Source organism: Passer montanus, unplaced genomic scaffold (assembly GCF_014805655.1).
Source record: "Passer montanus isolate IOZ18808 unplaced genomic scaffold, ASM1480565v1 scaffold12, whole genome shotgun sequence".
Taxonomy (NCBI): domain Eukaryota; kingdom Metazoa; phylum Chordata; class Aves; order Passeriformes; family Passeridae; genus Passer; species Passer montanus.
The window spans coordinates 14,634,000-14,654,155 of NW_024358722.1; the positions used below are offsets into that span (position 1 = coordinate 14,634,000).

General features: G+C 35.4%; 1 protein-coding gene across 2 annotated transcripts in view; it reads right to left on the bottom strand.

Annotated features, from left to right (window-relative positions):
- The window catches only part of GPATCH2 (G-patch domain containing 2), a 116,655-nt gene that overhangs the window by 78,523 nt on the left and 17,976 nt on the right, over positions 1–20,156 (bottom strand). Inside the window, exons 4-7 of one of the 2 annotated variants that reach the window (XM_039697994.1) lie at positions 15,860–16,042; positions 14,683–14,762; positions 13,166–13,209; positions 10,728–11,106 (exon numbers count right to left, since the gene is read on the bottom strand). In XM_039697994.1, the coding sequence (XP_039553928.1) occupies positions 13,171–13,209; positions 14,683–14,762; positions 15,860–16,042 (302 nt within the window). In that variant the 3' untranslated portion in view covers positions 10,728–11,106; positions 13,166–13,170. Of the gene's footprint in view, positions 1–10,727; positions 11,107–13,165; positions 13,210–14,682; positions 14,763–15,859; positions 16,043–20,156 lie in introns of those variants that run through there. The other variant, XM_039697993.1, reaches the window with a different exon arrangement.

A 20,156-nucleotide genomic window follows, 5' to 3' on the forward strand; every position in this document is an offset into this window, starting at 1 on the left:
CCCTAAATTGTTTGTCAGACAAGTTCTGAAGTGTATGGGTGCTGCTGCTCAAACAACAACAAGAAATACAGTTTTCCAGGCCACACAACACCTAGATCATACTAAACAACACTGGACACACGGATCAAGAACACTGATCTCTATAAAGCATATAACCATAAAAACTTTAGTAAGATTGATGAACAAACCTGGACAAGTACCACCAGCTTCCTCAGAAAGCTTAGTTAGAAGATGTATGCTAAGGAAAGCAACACAAAGCTTCAAAAATTCTGCTCTCAGAGAATTTGTGCCAGGCATTTTGCCAAAGGATAGATCAGTAATGGTTTTGATGATCTCCCCTTGGAGAGGGGGCTGCCAAGCCAAATCCTCTTAGTTATACTAGAGAGGTTAAGTGAGGTCAAAAAGTCCCACCTCTACCCAGCTGTAGGCATTTCACCAGTTTGATAATTCTGATAATGAAATAAATGAATGCTTTAGGTGTTTACATTTAATTAGTCTGATGCCAGCAGAGTTTCTAATAACCAGTATTATACCTGGGTTTGTGTCTGCTTTGATTAGCTCTCTTAACAGCCAACCAGCTCTGTCACCCTACTGGAATAATCTATTTTGCGCAAGTCAAGGCCATTTGAGACCTCTGGGCTATGTGGACGCTGACAGCATGGCTGGCCACTTTCAGCTCCTCCAGCAAGACAGCAAGAATGAAGGGGACATCAGATGTACCTGAATCTCCAGGCATTTTTCTGTCTCCCTTTAGGTTAAGGCAGACACAAGAGCCTGTTTATTTTCTTCCGAAGGCAAAAGAAATAGTTGTGCTTGGTAACACATTTTGAAAGCCATGGTGTACAATACCTCAATGATATTATTTACCTTAAAAGCAAGAGTGCCTAAACATTCACCTGTTCCCTAAACACTCTTATGCACAGGAGGCAAGAATTAATCTCCTTTCAAGAATAATACTTGTACACAGTTGATCTCCATGGCAACAAAGGCGAAACTTAAAAGCGGTTGGTGTAACACCGTTCAGTATCCCATCAAAACAGTTAGCTAGCACAAATACTATTTGTGGCTGTTCATTCAAGCACATTCTCTACATTGCCATGTTCCTCTTTCAATTACTTTGAAATTAGGTTTCTTTGCTTTACTAATTTACTGGAAAAACTGTAGAAGAAACACATCCAAAAGAAATCCAAAGATTCTGAACAGGAGAAAACACACAATAACACTAGCTGAAGGGTCACCAATTTCTCTCAAAGAACCATCAACAAAGAATGTATCAATTGTCAGCAACAATACTGAATAATTTTACTGAAAGCTCTCTTGGAAAATATTTTCTACTCCCTCATCGCTACATGGTAAACTAGCAGACTATAGATACAATGGATGCAATTGACCAAAATTTGTGAACAGCAGTTTCATATCTATTAACCTAGAATTAAAAGATCACTAAACAATCAATGACCTACTTCTCCAAGGTCCCACAACCACTCAATACATTACCACAACTAGACACAGTTAGTCATAATGAAATTTTCCATGCTCTTGATAGATTTTGGGCCTGCTGCCCTATAAGACTGCTGAAGAGCTCTGATCATACCACCTGCAGTAGTAACTCCCCTGAAATAAGCAAGTGAGGTACAAACCTCCCTCCATAGAAAAAGAATAAAAAAAACCCCAAAATAATCTCCCTGACCAAAATCTTGAAAGAACACCCAAGCAGACTGCTTTTTAGAAAGTACCTTCTCCCACCCCATAACATCTGAAAGAAAGAGAAGATTGTCATGGAACACCTGGACAACCACTGGAGTTTGCTACTAATGGGTTATTATTGATAGTGCTTAAGTTTTGTTATTTTGTGTTGCTTTACAGTACACACATCTCAATACTTTTTTTTCAGAAGTTGTGCTCACTTTTCTAATTCAAAAGAAAACACATTTCTTCTGAAAAGACATGAGAATTCTCTTCCATGCAATATATGCACTTTCTGAAATAACTAAAGCATCCTGGTAACTATAAACCCTGAGAAATGACAGTATGACTGTAGTTCTCAGAAAATCATGTTTTGAAGCTTCCAAGAGTTTACACAAAGTTAAAAGGATCACATGATTCTAATTTTACAACTGTTACATATCAGAGTTAATTTACAGCCTTGCATTAGTTTACATTATTAAATATTCATTCTACCAGTTACACCTACTCATGCTTGTTTGCTCATATGCTTCTTCTAACCACAGAAAAATGTGGCACAAAAAGAATTATTGCAATAGATCATCCATCTTCAGTTGCAAATGTTCCTTTCAAAGACCATCTCTTTCTGGATCTTGCCAATTATTAGTGCTACTTAAGTAATTTGCACTTCCTCAAAGCAGTGACAAATGCACATTTAAAGCAATTAAAACAAACAACATTTATAGCAATTGGCTAAAGCACAGAACAAGCATACATAAATCCTCTGTTGTTTTTCTAATTCTGTGACAGCTTTGTCTGCCTGTCTTTTGTAGGCTGCAGTCCTCCCCACTAAACAGCTCAGAATAAAAAGTCCTAAGGGGAGGTCACACAGATTTATATCACTGCTGGAAACTCTGCTCTGTTGCAAATGTGTTGACTCTTTTTGTAACACATGATTACAATTAGAACTACAGTAGCACTAGATGGTTCTGATTTTGACAATTTAAAGAGGCATATTTCACCCATCTTACTCTTGAAGAATGTGAATACGTGATTATGACATATGCATCCCTCAATAAGTACTCTAAGTATTAGAGTTGTATTTGTACATAATTAGAGTAAGGCTTAAAATAGGCAAAAAAATAATACTTCCGTATAAAAATAAGAAATTAACTTTGAGAGAGAGACATGAACATACTGACACTATTTTTAGATAAGCAGGTAAGACCTGTAATTAAAGCCTGATCTTTGCCTAAGAAAACATCTGTTTTCTTCACTGTGTAATTAGTAAAATTAATGAATTCCAATCCATCCACACAAATGATTTTTTTAACTTTGAAATCAATCACTTTAAAGCCCAAGATGCTTTCAGCTACACGAATTTGCCAAAAAGTGATACTGTAGATCAAGTTCAAATTACAACTGTAATTTTCTTATAGTTGTGTTTCAAATATCTTCTAGCCTGCTTCCTCTATTCTGCCAATGTTCAAATTTCTATTATAAACAAAAACTATTTGTGCCTTTAAGAAATCTGAGATGGCTACAATACTCAATTAACCTTCTCATACATAATTCTCATCAGAAATCTGATTAAGATGACATTTTTTAACTGTATCATAACAGGAAATATGCTTATTGGGAGATTTGTAAAAAAATAAGACTATCCCCCTCTGACAGATTTTATTATATACAGAGCAGGAAACTGCTGAGCAGTGAACAAAATTTCACAATGCAGATTAGAATATCAACCATTAGAGAAATTTCTTTTAAAATACATTCTTTAAAAAAGTGTTACTTTTGAAAACATTACATGGCAGGTGACCACACTTGAAGAGGTTATCACTGGATAATTCAGACACCCCAAATAAGGGGGCACAGACTATGCTTTAGCTACCATCACAACTGCCATTGTATTGATGCCATAAAGGGACAACAAAAGGAGCCTTCTATCACACCATCTTTGGGTTCTCACTCACAAGGGCAATTCTGACTGCCCATATTAAAAACTTTTGACCAAAACCTATGTATGTATCTGTTCATCTGCTATAATCATCTGCTATAAAGTCTTCTTTAACTCAGAGAGATGTGCAGGAAAAACCCAGTTAACAATCTCATAAATACTTGTTCTACAAATCTGGCCCTCAGACAAGAAGTTGCAGTGAAAAGTCTTTTAATCACCTTCTGATCAGAATTTACTGGATTGGATCTAAGTTCAAGGGTATTAAAATGTGCAAAGGAGACTATGAAAAAATGGCTGGGTTATAGATTTTAACTTCTTAACTAGAAAATTGACTCAAAATAGATTTTCTAATTTACAATGAATCAAAAGAAAAAACATTAGACCATAGCAAAAGTGGAACAAATGTATCAAAAAGCAAATGAATAAACATTTGAAAAGATTTATTATTAGAAACTGTAATAAATTTTGGAAAGATGAATCGATTTTAGTTAAAAGGTATAACTGACAATTTATTGGGCGGGAAGATGCATTATTTTCCAATTGTTATCCACCTACAGTAAAACTGATTTGTGTCCTATTGTATTTTATGGAAAAGGAGAGAGCAACTTTCAGTGATTTAGATTAAATGTATTAATCATAACCAGACACTGTGAACTATATATCTACTATTAAAGAAGATTTTTGACATTTAATTCTGTAGCAATATTTTGGCTCTGTACCACTCTTCCTAAATCCAATTCCTGCTACAGTTGGCAGATTTCTCCCTTTTAATTTTATGGGGCTTAAAGTAGCATTTAACCATCCATGCGGTAAATAATGCAGGATTAGAAATATTTAGTGTTTTGTTTCTCTTTGAAGAGAGCCAATCCATCAACCCCTAAATATTTTAAAAATATTTTCCACATTCTAGTAATATTTAATAGAAGATTCAGTAAAACATTCTATATAAATGAAGTTGTTTTCCTGAAACAAAAAATACCCCACATTAAATACTAAAGAAAACATGCATCTGCATCACTGATATACGGGAACTACTTTTATAATGATACTGCTTTGTGTACAAAGAAAACTTTAATAAAACCTTCAGAGTTCTTAAACTTGATAGTCACATAATATCTAATACTTACTCTCAATCAGAAAATATACAGTTAAATGTTCTCTTGAACAAGGCATAACAATATATTTTATAATATTTATGCCCAACTTAACACTGAAACAGTAGCTTCTATTTATGCACCCCCCCCCTTTTTAATGCGGTCATTGCCTATGTTTTGCTTTAATGCTATATTTTGCTGCATGGAAAAGTGAGTTCAGAATAACTTTTAAGACACAATATTAGAATTCTTTTAGGTAGTGCAAATAGTCTTAAATTGCCTTATACCTACACCAACATGTAGATTCCAGGTTTTTAAAAAAACACAAACAAGAGGTGCAGTATGGAAACAAAATCTCAGTTGTGAAATGTACAATGCTTTCTTTTCCATAGCATAACAGTGTGACAGGAAAAAGGGTTTTCTCCAGTTTGACCACATTCTTCAGGGAATAAAAATACAACCTAATGTGAACATACCGTATGTATCTGTTTAGGTCTTCGTAAAAGAAGGCTTTTAGAAGCCTCATCCAAAGCAAACAGGCCAGGGCAAAGGGAAAATGGGGCACATTTTCTTCAAAAAGGTTTTTAAGGTGAACTACATGAGTGTTTCAAGAAATTCACATCTAAAGTAAGACAGCTGAAACAGAGTTTGCCCATCAGCTAACAGTAAGGAAAGATGACTCCCTAAATAAACAGCTTTCAGTTCTCTGAACTGAGAATTTTCTTCCTTGACCTTTAAAACCAAGATCTGCAGGAATGCTACGTCAAAGCTGAGAAATAACAGAATGAGGAATTAGTCTCCTACTTGTGAATGCAGGTGTTTAAAACCACCTGTCAAATTACCTCTCCAAAGTCAGTAGCGACAAAAAGAAAAAATATCCACAGCAAAAATCGGATCAGGAGCAAGCATAAGAGTCTGCTGAGTCTAATTGCAAGGCGCTGAGTGGAACAGATTTTGTGTTGCTATCAAAACTGTTGGGCTGGAAGTGTTCACTTCATCAGTTACAAGCATTTACACTTCAAAAAGAAGCTAAAAAAGCACTTGCTATGTTGTAGCTGAAGGGATAGTAATTAACAGGCAAGGACTAATACACTCTGCAAATCAACAACTGGACAACTGCTGTATGTACACAAAACCCAATAATTATTATGCTTTTGAAAACATCATACCAGTAGGGTTTTCCCACAACATCAAGAGCCCATGAAACTTAGGAGTTTTGAGTTTTTCTGTGACTCACCTCACAACTCACAGCTTTTTTTAAGTACTGATTATCTTTGGGGAATGACCTTTCCATTTGAGGATTGCTTACCACCATTTTATTTAAAGTTAGCACTACTGTCTCTGATGCTGGATAAACATGCTTTATAAAGTGTTCATTTCCAACAGATAGTTCAATTGAACGTGTTGCAGAAACATAAACAAAGCCTACGTTTCTATAAAGAAAAAGTTCTGCATTCAGTTATGTGCTTACTTGCTGTAAATACCATGTGGTACTGTCAGAAGAAGCAATCCCTGGGAAGTTTCGGGTAATTTTTGCCTTCTCAAAACTACACTCTCAATATGAACATTTCATTTTCTTATTTCAAGAAACCAAACAGTAGCAAGTGTGTCATTTTGCCAGCTGAGTCGGAAGTAAGGTAAGTACAACTGTGGTTAGCTTCACCCCTTTCTGGTTGTGTTTACCACGTTAGAAAACAGTCTTTACATCCAACTGAAGTCAGCGCAATCAAAGAGAACAGCAGAGGAGGACCTCTCCATTCCTGTATAATATTTCACATCAGAAAAGAAGCCAAGTAATCTTCTTGGTTGACTCAACTTCAATACAATAAATCATGCATGTTTCCTACTTAATTTTCTGTTCTGTATTTTGAAGTAATTTGATATATGCACTGTCATGATGAATTGCAAGAGAGAATACTACAGATCCAGTTTAATTCACTATTTTTGCAGTAGTTCTTACTCTGGGTACAAGCCATATGAATTCAAAATGAACATATAACCCCCCCTTCCACCCCCAATTTAAATTGGGGTTTGTATTTTTGCTTTTGTTAAAAATCAAGCAAGATTAAAATATTCTCATCACTGCCTTATAGCAATGATTAGAAAGATAAGCTGCAAATGCTATCCATCACTTCACTCAAGATTTTTGGAATATATATTACATAAACTAATTCTAACAGGACCAGTAACAAAACAAATGAGTGCATCTGAATATAAACTGCTTATCTTAGAACAAATTTAGATGGTCACTTAATAGGCTTAATCTAGATCTCTAATGGAAATACTCTGCTCACCTTTAGATATTGAAAGTGACTATATTCATTACAGATGACCACCATATGAAAGACAATATAAAATAAAATTTTCAAGTTGTTCCATCTATCAGCAACCCTGATGGAAAAACCTATTCATGTGAATGAGTTGCTATGGGTTGAATTAGCAAGAAACTTCAAGTGTTTAGGAACTGTACTTGTTTTCGGTTACAAAATGTTAACATGTTAGCTGAAATTACCGTCATGATTTTCATTATTTACTTCATGTTTATGATGTTATTACAACATAAATGAGATGTTGCTTATCAGGTAAACCACAGTATCTGTGCAGGTCTTCCTTGCCTATTACACACGTTTCTCCATCTATTCTCAGCGTTAAGGATCCACTCCCCCATCAAGCTCAACACAAGGAAATCAACTCCTAACTTGACTCTGGATACAAGATGTTGTTCTACCATTAATTGCTCAAAATGCTGCTCTTGAGGCATTAAGAAGTTTCTAAAAGAGATACAACAGCAAATTTCTTGCAGAAAAGATACTAAGTGTAATTATATTTAAAGGATTTATTTTTTCTACTAGAATTGCACAAAAACATAAAACAAAGAACCCATAGGCACTTGGGAAGTCAAAATAAGAAAATTCCAAATGTCTAGAATAGAAACAGTTCATGTAGCCACACACCAGAAAGAGGGATTTCTTTAAAGCTGCAGAAAACAAGAGGAATAATCATGTTGCTTCATATTTTGAGGTCAGAGGTTTTAAAAATCATTATTATCTGTAAAGACTGCTGTAAAACTGTACTAAATGTATTTTCAAGACAGACACGAACTGAAGAATGAAAGGGATATAATGCTATGTGTCCTCCTTAAAAATAAACTTAAGTGAAATTGTAGATGACAATCATTGGAATGGTTGGGTTGAGGTGAATTGCGAGAAATACTGCTTAGCCTAACAGTTCATAGCACTTGTCACCATGAATAAACCACAGAACGCATCTAAAAAACTAAGCAGCCCATTTGGCATTTCTGAGAATACTGCTGGAGGGCAACTGCTTTGCTGAAGTGGGATGCTGGTTTTGAGAGTCCAAGAAGAGACTCAATAACCACATTCACTTCAGCTAGACATAAGTTAACCTTTGATAGTTTAAGGGTATCCTTTAATTGTCACTGCAGGTCAACTATACCCATAAAAAAAACCATTGTGAGCTATGTGACACAGAGTATCTCTTTTCATGGTTATACGTAAAAGATACTTACATTTTGTTGATAAAGTACAATTGTTATCTCCACAAGCTATTGATTGGCTGATGCATCTAATTTTTTTTTTTCTTAATAGTCATAGATTTTGTAAGAATCAAGGCAGGACATAATTCAAGACTCTACACTCTAATTTACAAGGTAAGTGGTACAGAAGAATGAATAAAAAACACATGGCTCACCTTCACCAGTAACTCTTTTCTGGCTAATGAAATGCAGCTTCAAGTGAGACAAATGCTGTGGTATTATTTGTGCCTCTTTACTGATTTGATGACACCACAATAATTGAAGATTTTCATTAGACAATTTCAGGTGACACAAAAATCACTGTCACTTAATGCAAACAGTTTGTGAGGCAGACTTCATTTAACCACAAATCTCGTAAGTGATAGGTAGAAATCACAACCCTTCATAACAATGACATGAACACTGACAAACCTGACCCATTAATTGCAGTGCTCTGCCTTGAACAATTGCATACAAACCAAATGCGCCTTACATACAGATACCACTGCAGGTGCCATCAGTGATGAGAACCACTTTGAGAACTGACCTACCATGAAAAATGATACAGGTGTAATTAGGATCCTTTCAATGAGGAAGTACACTAAGCCATTATGAAAGTTACTAAGTGACTTATTTGGTCTTCCATCAGGTGCTTCCCATAGCAGATGGAAGATACATTAGGCTTGCACTGATGTAAGTGAAAGCTTTAGCAAAAATGCACTGGAAAATTAATTTGTGGAAAAAAGAATCTCTTGCTATGAGGAATACATGGTAAGGATTAAAAAGTGTGAGAACAGTGAGTAGTTCCTCCAAAAATGTATAGATACATGAAGTTAAAAAAATCGCAGACGTTTTTAACAATTATCCAACAATTTTACATTTCATTACAATATTATCCACAATATTTACATTTAATTTTGAAATCTACATTGTTTATGATGAAGTTTTGAAATTTGACTGAAGCTTTTTTTCCCTTTGGTTCAAAGGTTTGGGTTGGAAGGGAAAGATCATCTAGTCCAGCCCTGCCGCCATGGGAAGGGACACCTTCTGCCAGATGCGAGACCATTGTTTTCTCATAAAATAAGGTTTTCAATGTGACTAAATTTTGAAGTCTAGAAGTGTGTTGCTTGACTCATTCCTCAGGAAAACAGTAGTATTTTTGCCAATAGTTACTGAACACTGGAAGAATCGAAGGTAGGGCTTACACTGACATCACAGCAGCATCTCCTTTCCTAACAACCTGAATATTTCTGCCTGAAAAAAACATATCTGCAGGAAGCACATAGGTGCAGGAAACCACCTACTCCATAAGGCAGTTTTATCCCTCTACATTGTAAAATTTAGTTAAGTTTAGTATTGAGTCAAAGAGAGGATTAAGAGAGCATGACATTGAATAGATTATTTAAGGTAATTACAAACAAAAGAAAGGTGAAAGCATACTGAGAAATGCTTTCAGTAGCTGAGAGTATTTCTGATGACAGGAAATCTTAATAAAACCATTACAAAACCAAAAAACTCCTACCCTCCTGCTTGTTTAAATGTAAATTCATTTGCAGTTTTAGCATCATAAGGTTTCAAAATGTTACCCTCAGGCAGAGGCCTAATATTCCTCATCACAAATGAATCAAAGTGTGAAATTCAACAAGAGTTTAGTTTTGTTATAATATAATACCATCACATTTCCACAGAATTTGATATAGAGACTATAGCTCCAAATGACAGAAAATCATTAACTGAAGAAAATAGTTAATACACCACAGATAAATTCTTTTGTGCACCTCGCTACTACTGTATTATCTGACTGTATACCACTCATCCAACATAAACAACACTAAATACGCTTCAACTTGAGAAGCAGTGCTCTTCCAAAAGTCGCAGAGTATCCACAAAGCGGTTTCTGAACAATATTGTAAAAACAGTGCCCAAATTACTATTTAAGGAAATATTCCTTGGATCTATAGCAAGTTTTCTTACCCAGTAATATTTCACTTTATTTCCAAAATATTTTGACAAGAAAAAAGCTCCTGAAAACACCTGGCTGTTTCTTCAGTTAGAAAGAACTTAGAAGCAGAAATGTTTGATTTGATTTTACATTTTGAAAGCTGTTTAAAATGGCACCAGTGCTGAATGCGTCTTTTCTCCTAATGTCAACAGACTGTTAATCTGTCAACAATTTTTTTGAGAAAAGCTTTTATCTTTGAACTTTAAAAAAAATGTCATAAGATTTGACAGAAATACCCAGACACCTTCAGATAACGCATTCTGGAAATGTAGCTTTCATCCTTTAAACACACTTTGAATAATTACAACTGTGTATAGTCAAGCTCAGTAGCACAGCTGTGCAAAAAAATGAATCAATCCAGGAGTGCGAGACTTAATACAAGCTGTCTTTAATAAAATGAAACCAAACCCCAAGACACAAAGGTGATGGATGGAAAAATTGGCAGAGTCGAAAGAAAGCATCTTTTTTTATTGGTCATGTTTTTTGCACTTTAGCTCAGTGAAATCACTTACCAGCTTCCAGCCAGACAGGGAATACAAGCAGGAAGAGGTGACACAGAAGACTTCTTAAAAAAAACCCCTGCAATGTTTCTGTCTGTCTCACAGAAGAAACAGTGCCTAGAACCACATAAAGAGTAGCTAAAACAGCAGCACTCATTTTTAAAACTTATTAAAAGTATTTCCACTTTTTTGTATAGAGGAGTTGTGAATGACAGTCAAAATTTTCAGTTGAATACTACGTTGGGCAAAACATTTTTAAGAAAATGAGAAAAGTCATATTATATTTTCACTATCTATAATTCATTTTTATTTTCTTTACAAAAGGTTTTATCCTCTCTCCAGGAATCCATCTGGGAAAAAAAAAACAACCTTAATCATTTTAGGTAAAGAGGTAATTTAGTATTCTACATCATAGAAACAAACATTTACACTTCCAACACATTTAAAGTGTTAGATTTCAGATTTTATTCTATTAAATACCAAGCTTCACATGCAATTTGCTAGAAAGAACACAGATAGAGTAGTAGAAAAGTGATATGTATATAAACTGTACGTCACTAGATGAGTGCCAAGTATATAAACACACATAAAGGAGGAAAGCATTCTCACAGAAGGAAAAAAGCATTCCTTCTAAGAAATCAGTGTTTCATTCATGGAACACTACCTCTAAATTGCAGGATTTTGGCCTTTTCCTAACATAAAGCAACATGAGGCTTGGGACTACTTCATAAGGTTCTTCATATGTAATTTCAGAATTCAACCAATTCAATTCAACCACAATAAGATTTCATGCAATATACACCTTATTAAAAGGGTTCACTAAATATGAAAGTCAATGTATAATTTTCCTCATTTTAACTACAAAACTACTACTATCAACTTAGCATGGTATGAGAGAAACAACATGCTTTTCTATTTCAAGTACAGTTACAGTTGATGCTGTCGCAAAACAAAGTAATGAAGATATAAAAAGCCACCATTATAGTTGCAACCCAAAACATATACATGACAAACTACTTAATTACAGATTCCATTAAAAACTTGCCTATCTTAAATGAACTGGACAATTGAAAGGCTATAAGCCAGTTGTATTGAATATTTTTTTTTAAATTTTCTTGCTCAGCCTTTTCAGTTGCCATCTGCTGTATAGCTCATTCAACCTACACACTGGAGTCGGTAAGGATTTTCAAAGTATGTGCATGCTAGGTTTTTTACTTCTCTCTTTCTTGTCCATTGTTGTCTGATTATTAAAAAAGTGTTTTGACACAAAGGCAGTACACCTGACAAAAGAAAGACCCATGAGTTTGCTCAAATTAAGCAACTTATCCACGAAACACAGGAAGAACTTCTGCAGAGAATCTAAGTGGGAGCTGTAGCTACCTTAAATTCAAGTTTACTACCTGGTCCATAAAGAGAATCATTCTTCCTCTGATCCTCAGCTCCCACACTGCTGTGAACATGATGTGAGCAGGCAGTTTCCTTGGTCTGCAGCAAGCAGTACTCACACTCTTAGCCTGTCATTTCTCTTCCAAGAAAGCACCCAAACAGCTGGGCATTAAACACTTTCTGAGAGACGGTCAGAGTATATCCAGCCATTATCATAGCTCTTCACTCTGCCTTCCCCAAAGCTGTGATCTCACCCAGGCTTTGCTGGCTTGCTATACTTGTGAACCTTCAACCAAGCTTTTCAAAAAAGCTTAAGCCTTGACTGCATGTAAAAGGCCAACTGTATGCTCACATTCCTTGGATACAAACTACTATCCCTTAGACTGAACAGAAGATATAATATATCCTTTAGGTAGTGTATCTCTTTTTTTTTTTTTTTAAATGTTGTCTCCCTTTCAGGTCTGTGTAAAAGCAGTGATACAGACATCAGACTCCTTGCTTCTAGAAAAGAATTATTTCACACCACAATTTTGTTCAATAACTTGAGTCTGCAGTGTTCTTTCCTCAGGATATTAATCTTTCTTAAAGCATTCTTGCTCTTCTTCACTGTTACCATCTAATAACAGTAATTACTTCTTGTTCTGTGTTATCAGATGTCACAGGTATTAAATTACTTTTTTTTTTTGTAATTGGATTTAAGTATCTAAAGAAGATTTTCTTTAAGAAGCAATCACTGACAAAAGGAAGCACACGAGCTCTGGTTTATATTTGCAAAGACAGATGCAGCAGATGCGCCCACAAACATAAATAGTCATTAAGGAGGTCAGAAAAACTGCATCTGCAGAGCTAACAGCACATCCCCTCTATTTGTGACTGCTGCCTAGTGACTCAGAAGCTACATTCACATGCCAACCTTCTTCCACAACATCATGCAAATGACATATATTTAATAACTGGAGGTAACTGAATTATCAGTTTTTAGTGTATTGGCCTGGATTCTTGTTATAAAGGGAGCTACAATACCTTAATTATATATGGGATATCTTGACTGGAAGACAAATGGGGTCCTAAGGACAATTCAGAAAACATAGCAGAAAATAAACATTAGGATTTTTTATTATATATACGCATTCACGGTATATCTTCATTAACTGAAATTTAATCACCTTTTTACAATTTAGTGGAAAAAGAAGGTTTTAGGGTAGTTAAGCCATGTATCATCAAGTACCATGAAGCTAACCTATCAGTTATAATAGCTCCTATAAAATACCAGAGTGAAATTGCAATAAGCCTAGAAAATGGGCTACAAATCCCAGATATGCTCAAGCAAGCACTGAACCAAAAATAAAAATAGGTAGATAGGAAACCAAGAACTAGATAGCATTCATCTAATTCACGACTACTAACAGCAAAGATCACAGGCCAAGGTTTTAAAGCATCTTATTCAGCTCCAAATGGCAATTATTGGACAGGAACTTCAATTACAAAAACCTTGCCTCTTCAAAATTAATGAAATTTCCTTTCTATTCTCTCCACATATAATAACTCTTATATTTCTCAGAAGGAACTTCTGTTGTTTAGGCAACTTAAATCTGAAAATATTTAATGTTGTCAAATAATAAAGAATATCCTGTTGCAGTATTTATTGTCCTGGCCTATGATTATTATATCAGATAAAGGATCTCCCACATCCTCTTCCAAACATTTTTCTTATAAGAAAGGAATAGACTGGGCTATAATTAATACATTTCAGTATTTAAATTTAAAAAGTCAAATTTCTCTTCTCATCATGCCCTTCTCCAAAAAAATTTCAAAAAAATTATTAGAAACTTATTTTAGACAAAAGCTGTAGGAAAATCCAAGTATTAGTTTGCACAGAAATGCAAAGACAGCTGACTTTTTTCCTCCACTTATAAACATTGCTCCTAGGGCTGTAGGCACTAGAAAACCCCAAACATCCCATTTGTAGTTCCAGCTTTAGAACAGGTTCAGTACAAAGAAATGCATGATCTCTATGGCAGGCACTTGAATAAGCTGCTTTAATTTTTTTTGTATATACCCTTTTTGTCCAACCACACAGGTGTAAACCAAGCAAAAGAAAACAGGGACATATTTTTCAAAACAGATTTTTGGGATAAAAAAATGACCTGAATTATACCACAATGCATCCTGAAAGTTTTTTTATTATCAGAAAAGAAATTGATTCGTTTTTCATCATAAAAGTGAAACATGTTTTCATACAGACATAAGATATATACTAAAAATAGTAACTTATACATGCACACACACACACCTGCACTGAAAACTTTTTCCTTTGCTTAGGTCAAAACAAGTACTGACAAACAGTATCAGATTCTTTCTTCTGCAGTGGGATGTCAGAATATTTAAAAAGAGTAAACATACACTCAGGAAGCATTGGCACCAAGTCTTCCAGTTCCATTATCCATCCAAAATGTCAGGGAACAAGCATTAGAGCAATATGCTTTTCTAAAAACCTCCCAGAACAGTGCACATGAGTTTACAAAAAAGAAAACACCTACCAGTGCATTCTGGTTTCCTGAAGCCTTTTTTATGTTTCTTGCTGGCATTCCATGAAGATGACTACATCTACTCTGGAAACCTACAAAAAAGTACAAGTGTAAGAATATTTTCTTTACCATGGAAGCAATAAAATGCACCTTTACACACCAATCTATCAATAAGAACTCTGTTAAACAAAACCATCTTATTGTCAAGCATTTTACTGGTAGAAACACAGAGCACAGAATGGGAAAAGTAAGAGAAAGAATAAACTGTCATGAAAATTCTGCAGCTATTCTTACTGCCATCCTACATCTGTGCACAGTTGGCAGCATAAGCAGAACACAGCAGAACTACAGTAGAAAAGTGATTTTTGCATCACTTACAACTTCCTCATCAGTATAAAACATTAGATCTGGCCAATATGCAGAGACCAAGTCCTCCAAAGCAATCCAAGCATCTAGAGAATAATTCTCACAGAAGGATTCAATACATTCAGCGTGCAAAGTAATTTAAAAGTGATTGGACTACTGCTCAGATTTGCATTTGAATGGGATAGAAGATGCTTGTGGCAGAGGAAGGTACAACAAAATTCTTTGGCAGCAAGCTGAGGTCTGACAACTTCAATCCGTGGACAAGAGCGGGTTCCTAGCTGTAAACGCAATCCCACACTGGTAGAGCTTACCGTTGGTTACACTGGATCCACAGTGGTTGGAAGGATTTTACAAATAAAGAAAAAGGGCATTTGCTAAATTACAATTTCAATCCATGCTCTAGAAGAACCCTTCCCTCTTCTATACAAACAACATGACCATAAAGCAAAGCAGATGTTCATGTTAGTCTTTCCAGCCTTTACATTAATGAACTTCTACAGAATTCTATATACTACAGTAGAAGCCAGGAGCACAATGGAACATCAGGATTCATTTCAAATAATGTTGAAAAATTCAATGCAAACATTGAGAGAAATAAAAACAGCAGGCCATCAAAATGACCTATTTTCCACCTTCTGACTTTTCTAGTAATTTACTTTGAGTTATTTCTCTCTGATGAGATCTTAAAAATTTAACAGTTCAAGGAAACAAATTGATAACTCCAAGACTTGTCCACATTTTACATATTTAATATAATCCACAGATATCCTTCTACTGTACCCAATTGATTCTACAGCTTGCTTTTGCTTGATTTGCTACTTACCTCTCCTCCCTGAGCGGGACATAAGAGGGAAAGTACCAGTTAAGATACTTTCAAAGACTGGGTCAGGCAATTCTCTCTCCAGTTCTGTGGAGTCTTCTTGTTCCCACCATGGAATGACCCCTGTAATTCCACATGCTCCACCTGATTCGTTTTCATGAAACCAATCACTCTGCTCATCATCACCTGTGTGAGGACAGGGTCCCCAAATCCCCCCAAAAAGAGGGAGGAGCAGAGAAGATAAAAATCAGATGTTACCATCAATAAATACTCTGACAGGATTATTATTTCTTTCACTTTATAGCTGTATAACAATTACTCCCATATAGCAGTTTTATTTGGAAAATGTTCCTCAATAGCATTGCCATCGTTGAAACATCATAAAATGTAATGCTTTAAAGCCAATTTACAATAGTGAAAACAATAATAAACTAGTTAATCCTTTTGGCAATAACTGTGGGGAAATCCATTTAAGTTACTGCACTTTACATATTCACAAAAAAACAAGCCTTAATCTCCTGCAGGGAATTAAAAGGTATAAAACTGAAACTGGTTCTTTGCAGCTGATAATGGTATATAATTAGCTTAATTTCATGATTTGTATGGCTAGTAAAAAGGGAAAACAATCATGAACAGATGTGACTAAATGAAGTTAATCTGATTAAGTTCATTTAGAAATAAGTTTTGAAAAAGTTGACATTAAATGAAAACTGACAGTATCACATGATTGAGAATTATACTGCATTATAACACAAAGTTGGTAATTTTTACTGACAGTATTTATCTATGTAGAATTTAAATACCTGGATTTAAATTAAGAAATAAGACAAGACTGAAAACACAAGACTGAAAATTTGACCTTAAAATTAGTTCATAACCACACTGGCAACTAAAAATAAATTTTTATGTTTGTTTTAAAACATGTCCTTTCATACACACCATCTAGTTTCAGAACAGAAAATAGCTTCAAAAGACATGGGAAATTTCCTTTCCTCCACCTCAAAATTAGATTAGGTATGTGCTGTACATTTTATTCTACTTCAAACTATCCAAACCATGTTTTGTTATTTCTGCACATAAATTATTTGTTTGACATTTCCATTTGTATTTGGAAATAAATTAAGCAAGAATACAAATGTAAGATTTGTAAGACAGATTTCAAGAATAAAAACGCATTTGTGCAAAGGTTCATTCACTCAATACCATACTGGGGAAACACAAATGATGAAAACCAAAGCCAAAATTTCATGAAAAATAAAATCCAATACACTTTCTCCAAATAAACTATTGCAATGTAAAGAAAATTTGAGATCAAGCACAAGTGAAAACGTCTGTAAACATTCAATCAAGAACAAGTACTTCTAGAAAATATAGAAAAATTGAAGCCCTTCACTGGTCTCTTCTAGGTGAAACGGGATCCTTGCACCTTTAATGATCACTACTAAAAGCAAAATTAGCGGAGGCTACAGAACAGGAAGTTTTAGACGGAGGAAGGGGAAAACAAAGGTGAGAAGAGATACACAGGTCGAAAAAAGATTTAAATTTCTATGCATTCCTGAAGCATTTCTGCCTGCTCTCCCTATTCATGCTAATCCTCATTTATAGCTATGACATTTCACAGAGGCATTCACCATTAACTCCACCCTCATTTTGTTACAGCCAGGAATGGGCTTTTTGGAGGAACTCTAAGAATACTTAATAGGGACACTGGTGGTGGTAGAAGGAGACCCACACCTTTTAATTAGATTGGTCTGTGCTTCAAATCTAAGGTTGAAATCCTTTGTTTTGATTTCCCAAACCTTTATGTTTGGAAACACTTTCCAAACTTTTACGTTTGTTAAACTTTGTCTCTATATTTTGTCATGAGAGCTCCAGATGCCTTCACTAACAAGAAATGCTATCAGGAGCTCAAAAGTCATCCTCTTACGCATAATTCGTCCATGGAGATAAGCACAGAATTCTGAAATGGGGGTTCTATGATGAGTTCAGGGACAGTAGCTGTAAGAGGCAGGCAGTGCAGTCTTGGAGAAAGCTACAATTTCAGACTGGGTTAGTGGAATGTGCAATAAGGCAAAGAGCAGCTACGGAAGGAAATTATATCTTTGCTATATACCCAATAGCTGTTCTTGGGGAAGAAAATATGAAATAACTTTTCCTTTTTGTGCAACAGGAATATTAGCATGTCAAGCAATTTTCTGTTAAGATACCTTAATTTTTATGCTATTATACACTTCCCTAAGCACTTCTGCTGCTTACAGCCAAAGGCAGACTTCAGATCTGAACCTCTTAGTCTTTTTCCACATGACAGCAGCATCCAGATATACTTGGTTTTTAGCTTTCTTGTCTGTGAAATCAAACAACTCAGAATCCTCTGAATATTTTAAATCATATTATCACCTTGAGGCAAGTGTAAGCCTATTACTACTATTCTTATCCAGGTGACACCACTCACAGGTATTTTGGTTACCAGTTGCTCCACCTCGAAGGGATGCCACTTTCAGAGCCAGGGAAGACCACTGCATTTAATTTATTCCCTACCTCATACATATAGGCTATAAAATATAGAGGCTCCCCATTCAAGAGTTTGGTAACCAAACACTTGGATTTTACCCTGCTTTAATTTGCAGCTCTCAAAAGGCAGCACAGTATTCATAGCAAATGTGATCTTAGGAATACTAAAAGCTGAAAACAACATTTTTGACTTCCAAAGATTCACTACACTGTCCTTTCCTCTTAGAATGCTGATTCAGCACAGGACTACAGCAAATTATGGTATTTTTCCAAGGTACGGGAAAGGTAGGAAAACCACCAGATCTCCAAAAATAGAGCCCATGCATCCTCCTAACACATTTTTAAAATACATCATGCTTGTTTATGTGTACAGTTAGTGCTCCAAGGAATTACTTCAAAGTAATTTACATTGAATTATAACTGCGCTAATCAGTACAATAAAGTCAATTTAAGGCTCAGAAATGTCAACTTCAATCCTAAAATTTCCAGACCAGTTCCTGGCTTAATCCATTTGTTTTTTTAGTTATTCATAGGCCATCCCCTCCCTCCAATTACTGTTTCCCTAAATTTCACTCCATATTATTATGTCTACATATTTCTCTAACTACTTCGATGCTTCGATGTTGAATGCCTTCCTTTCTTCTTTAAGAAGTTTAGAAAATTATTTTATGTGAGCTTCTGGTGTTTTTGCTATGGACAAAGACACCTTCTGCATCACCACCAGCTATACCTGAATCTTACTTTAGCTAAAGCAGTTCTTCAGCTGAAGTTTTACAAGAAACTTTCCACTGCACACTAAGAGAAAGCTTTACCTCCCTTTCTGTTTTATTACAAAATGACCAGATCAGGCTCACCAACAGCCAATATATGCGCTTGCCTAGAACAGCCACAACATACTTGGAGAGGTTCCTGTGGAAAGTTTGGCATCAGTGTCCTACAAGCACCATGTGATACTGTGCTGCTCTGTTATCCACCAACCCGCACACAGAGAACAAGAGCACAGGGTCTGTGAATACCCTGGGATTTCAGTGTCATTTCCAGGACCAGTGTATCTCTTTCTAGGTAAAAAACTACTAACTGCTAACAGCTAACAATAATCATTTGGAAATATCAGGATATTCACTGTAACACATCCCAGGAGTTTTAAGAAAGCAGAAGTTGAAGTTCCCCCTTCACAGAGGAACACTGCATCATGCTCTTTGTGCTTTACAGAGCCACCTTGACAAAAGATATACATATAAAGATATGCTATATAAATATTTGGGATTTGAACGACTCAGGTCATATGTAACAAGTTCTTATTTGCCACAACAGTTCAAATCTGGTGTGATTTCACTTTGCATTGCACACCCCAATTCTTTTCCATATGGAGAAACATGCCGTGTCTGTCACCTGCAGCTACTGACATGCTGTACAAGGTCCAAATTAGTTCTTCACTAGAATTCGTCTACTGAATCAGTACTGGGTCATCTTCATAAAGGACACAGCAATGAATATATGTTTAATGGAAAAATAATGAACCACTACCTTTAAACACTTAGCCACATCCACAGTGGAACTCTGACATTCTCTGACCTTCTCCAATTTTAACTGTTTTAACACTTTATTAACATAATATTCCTTCCTACTTGCTTATATCTTAAAGGACATTTCAAGTGCTGCATGCCATAATTTAAGAAGTCTTAAGTCAACTTTGAATTTCCCCAAGTGTAGAAGTATAGATGAACCAGGAACACACAGTATGTTTTCTTTGCTATACCCAAGCCATAAAACTCATTAAAGAATATCC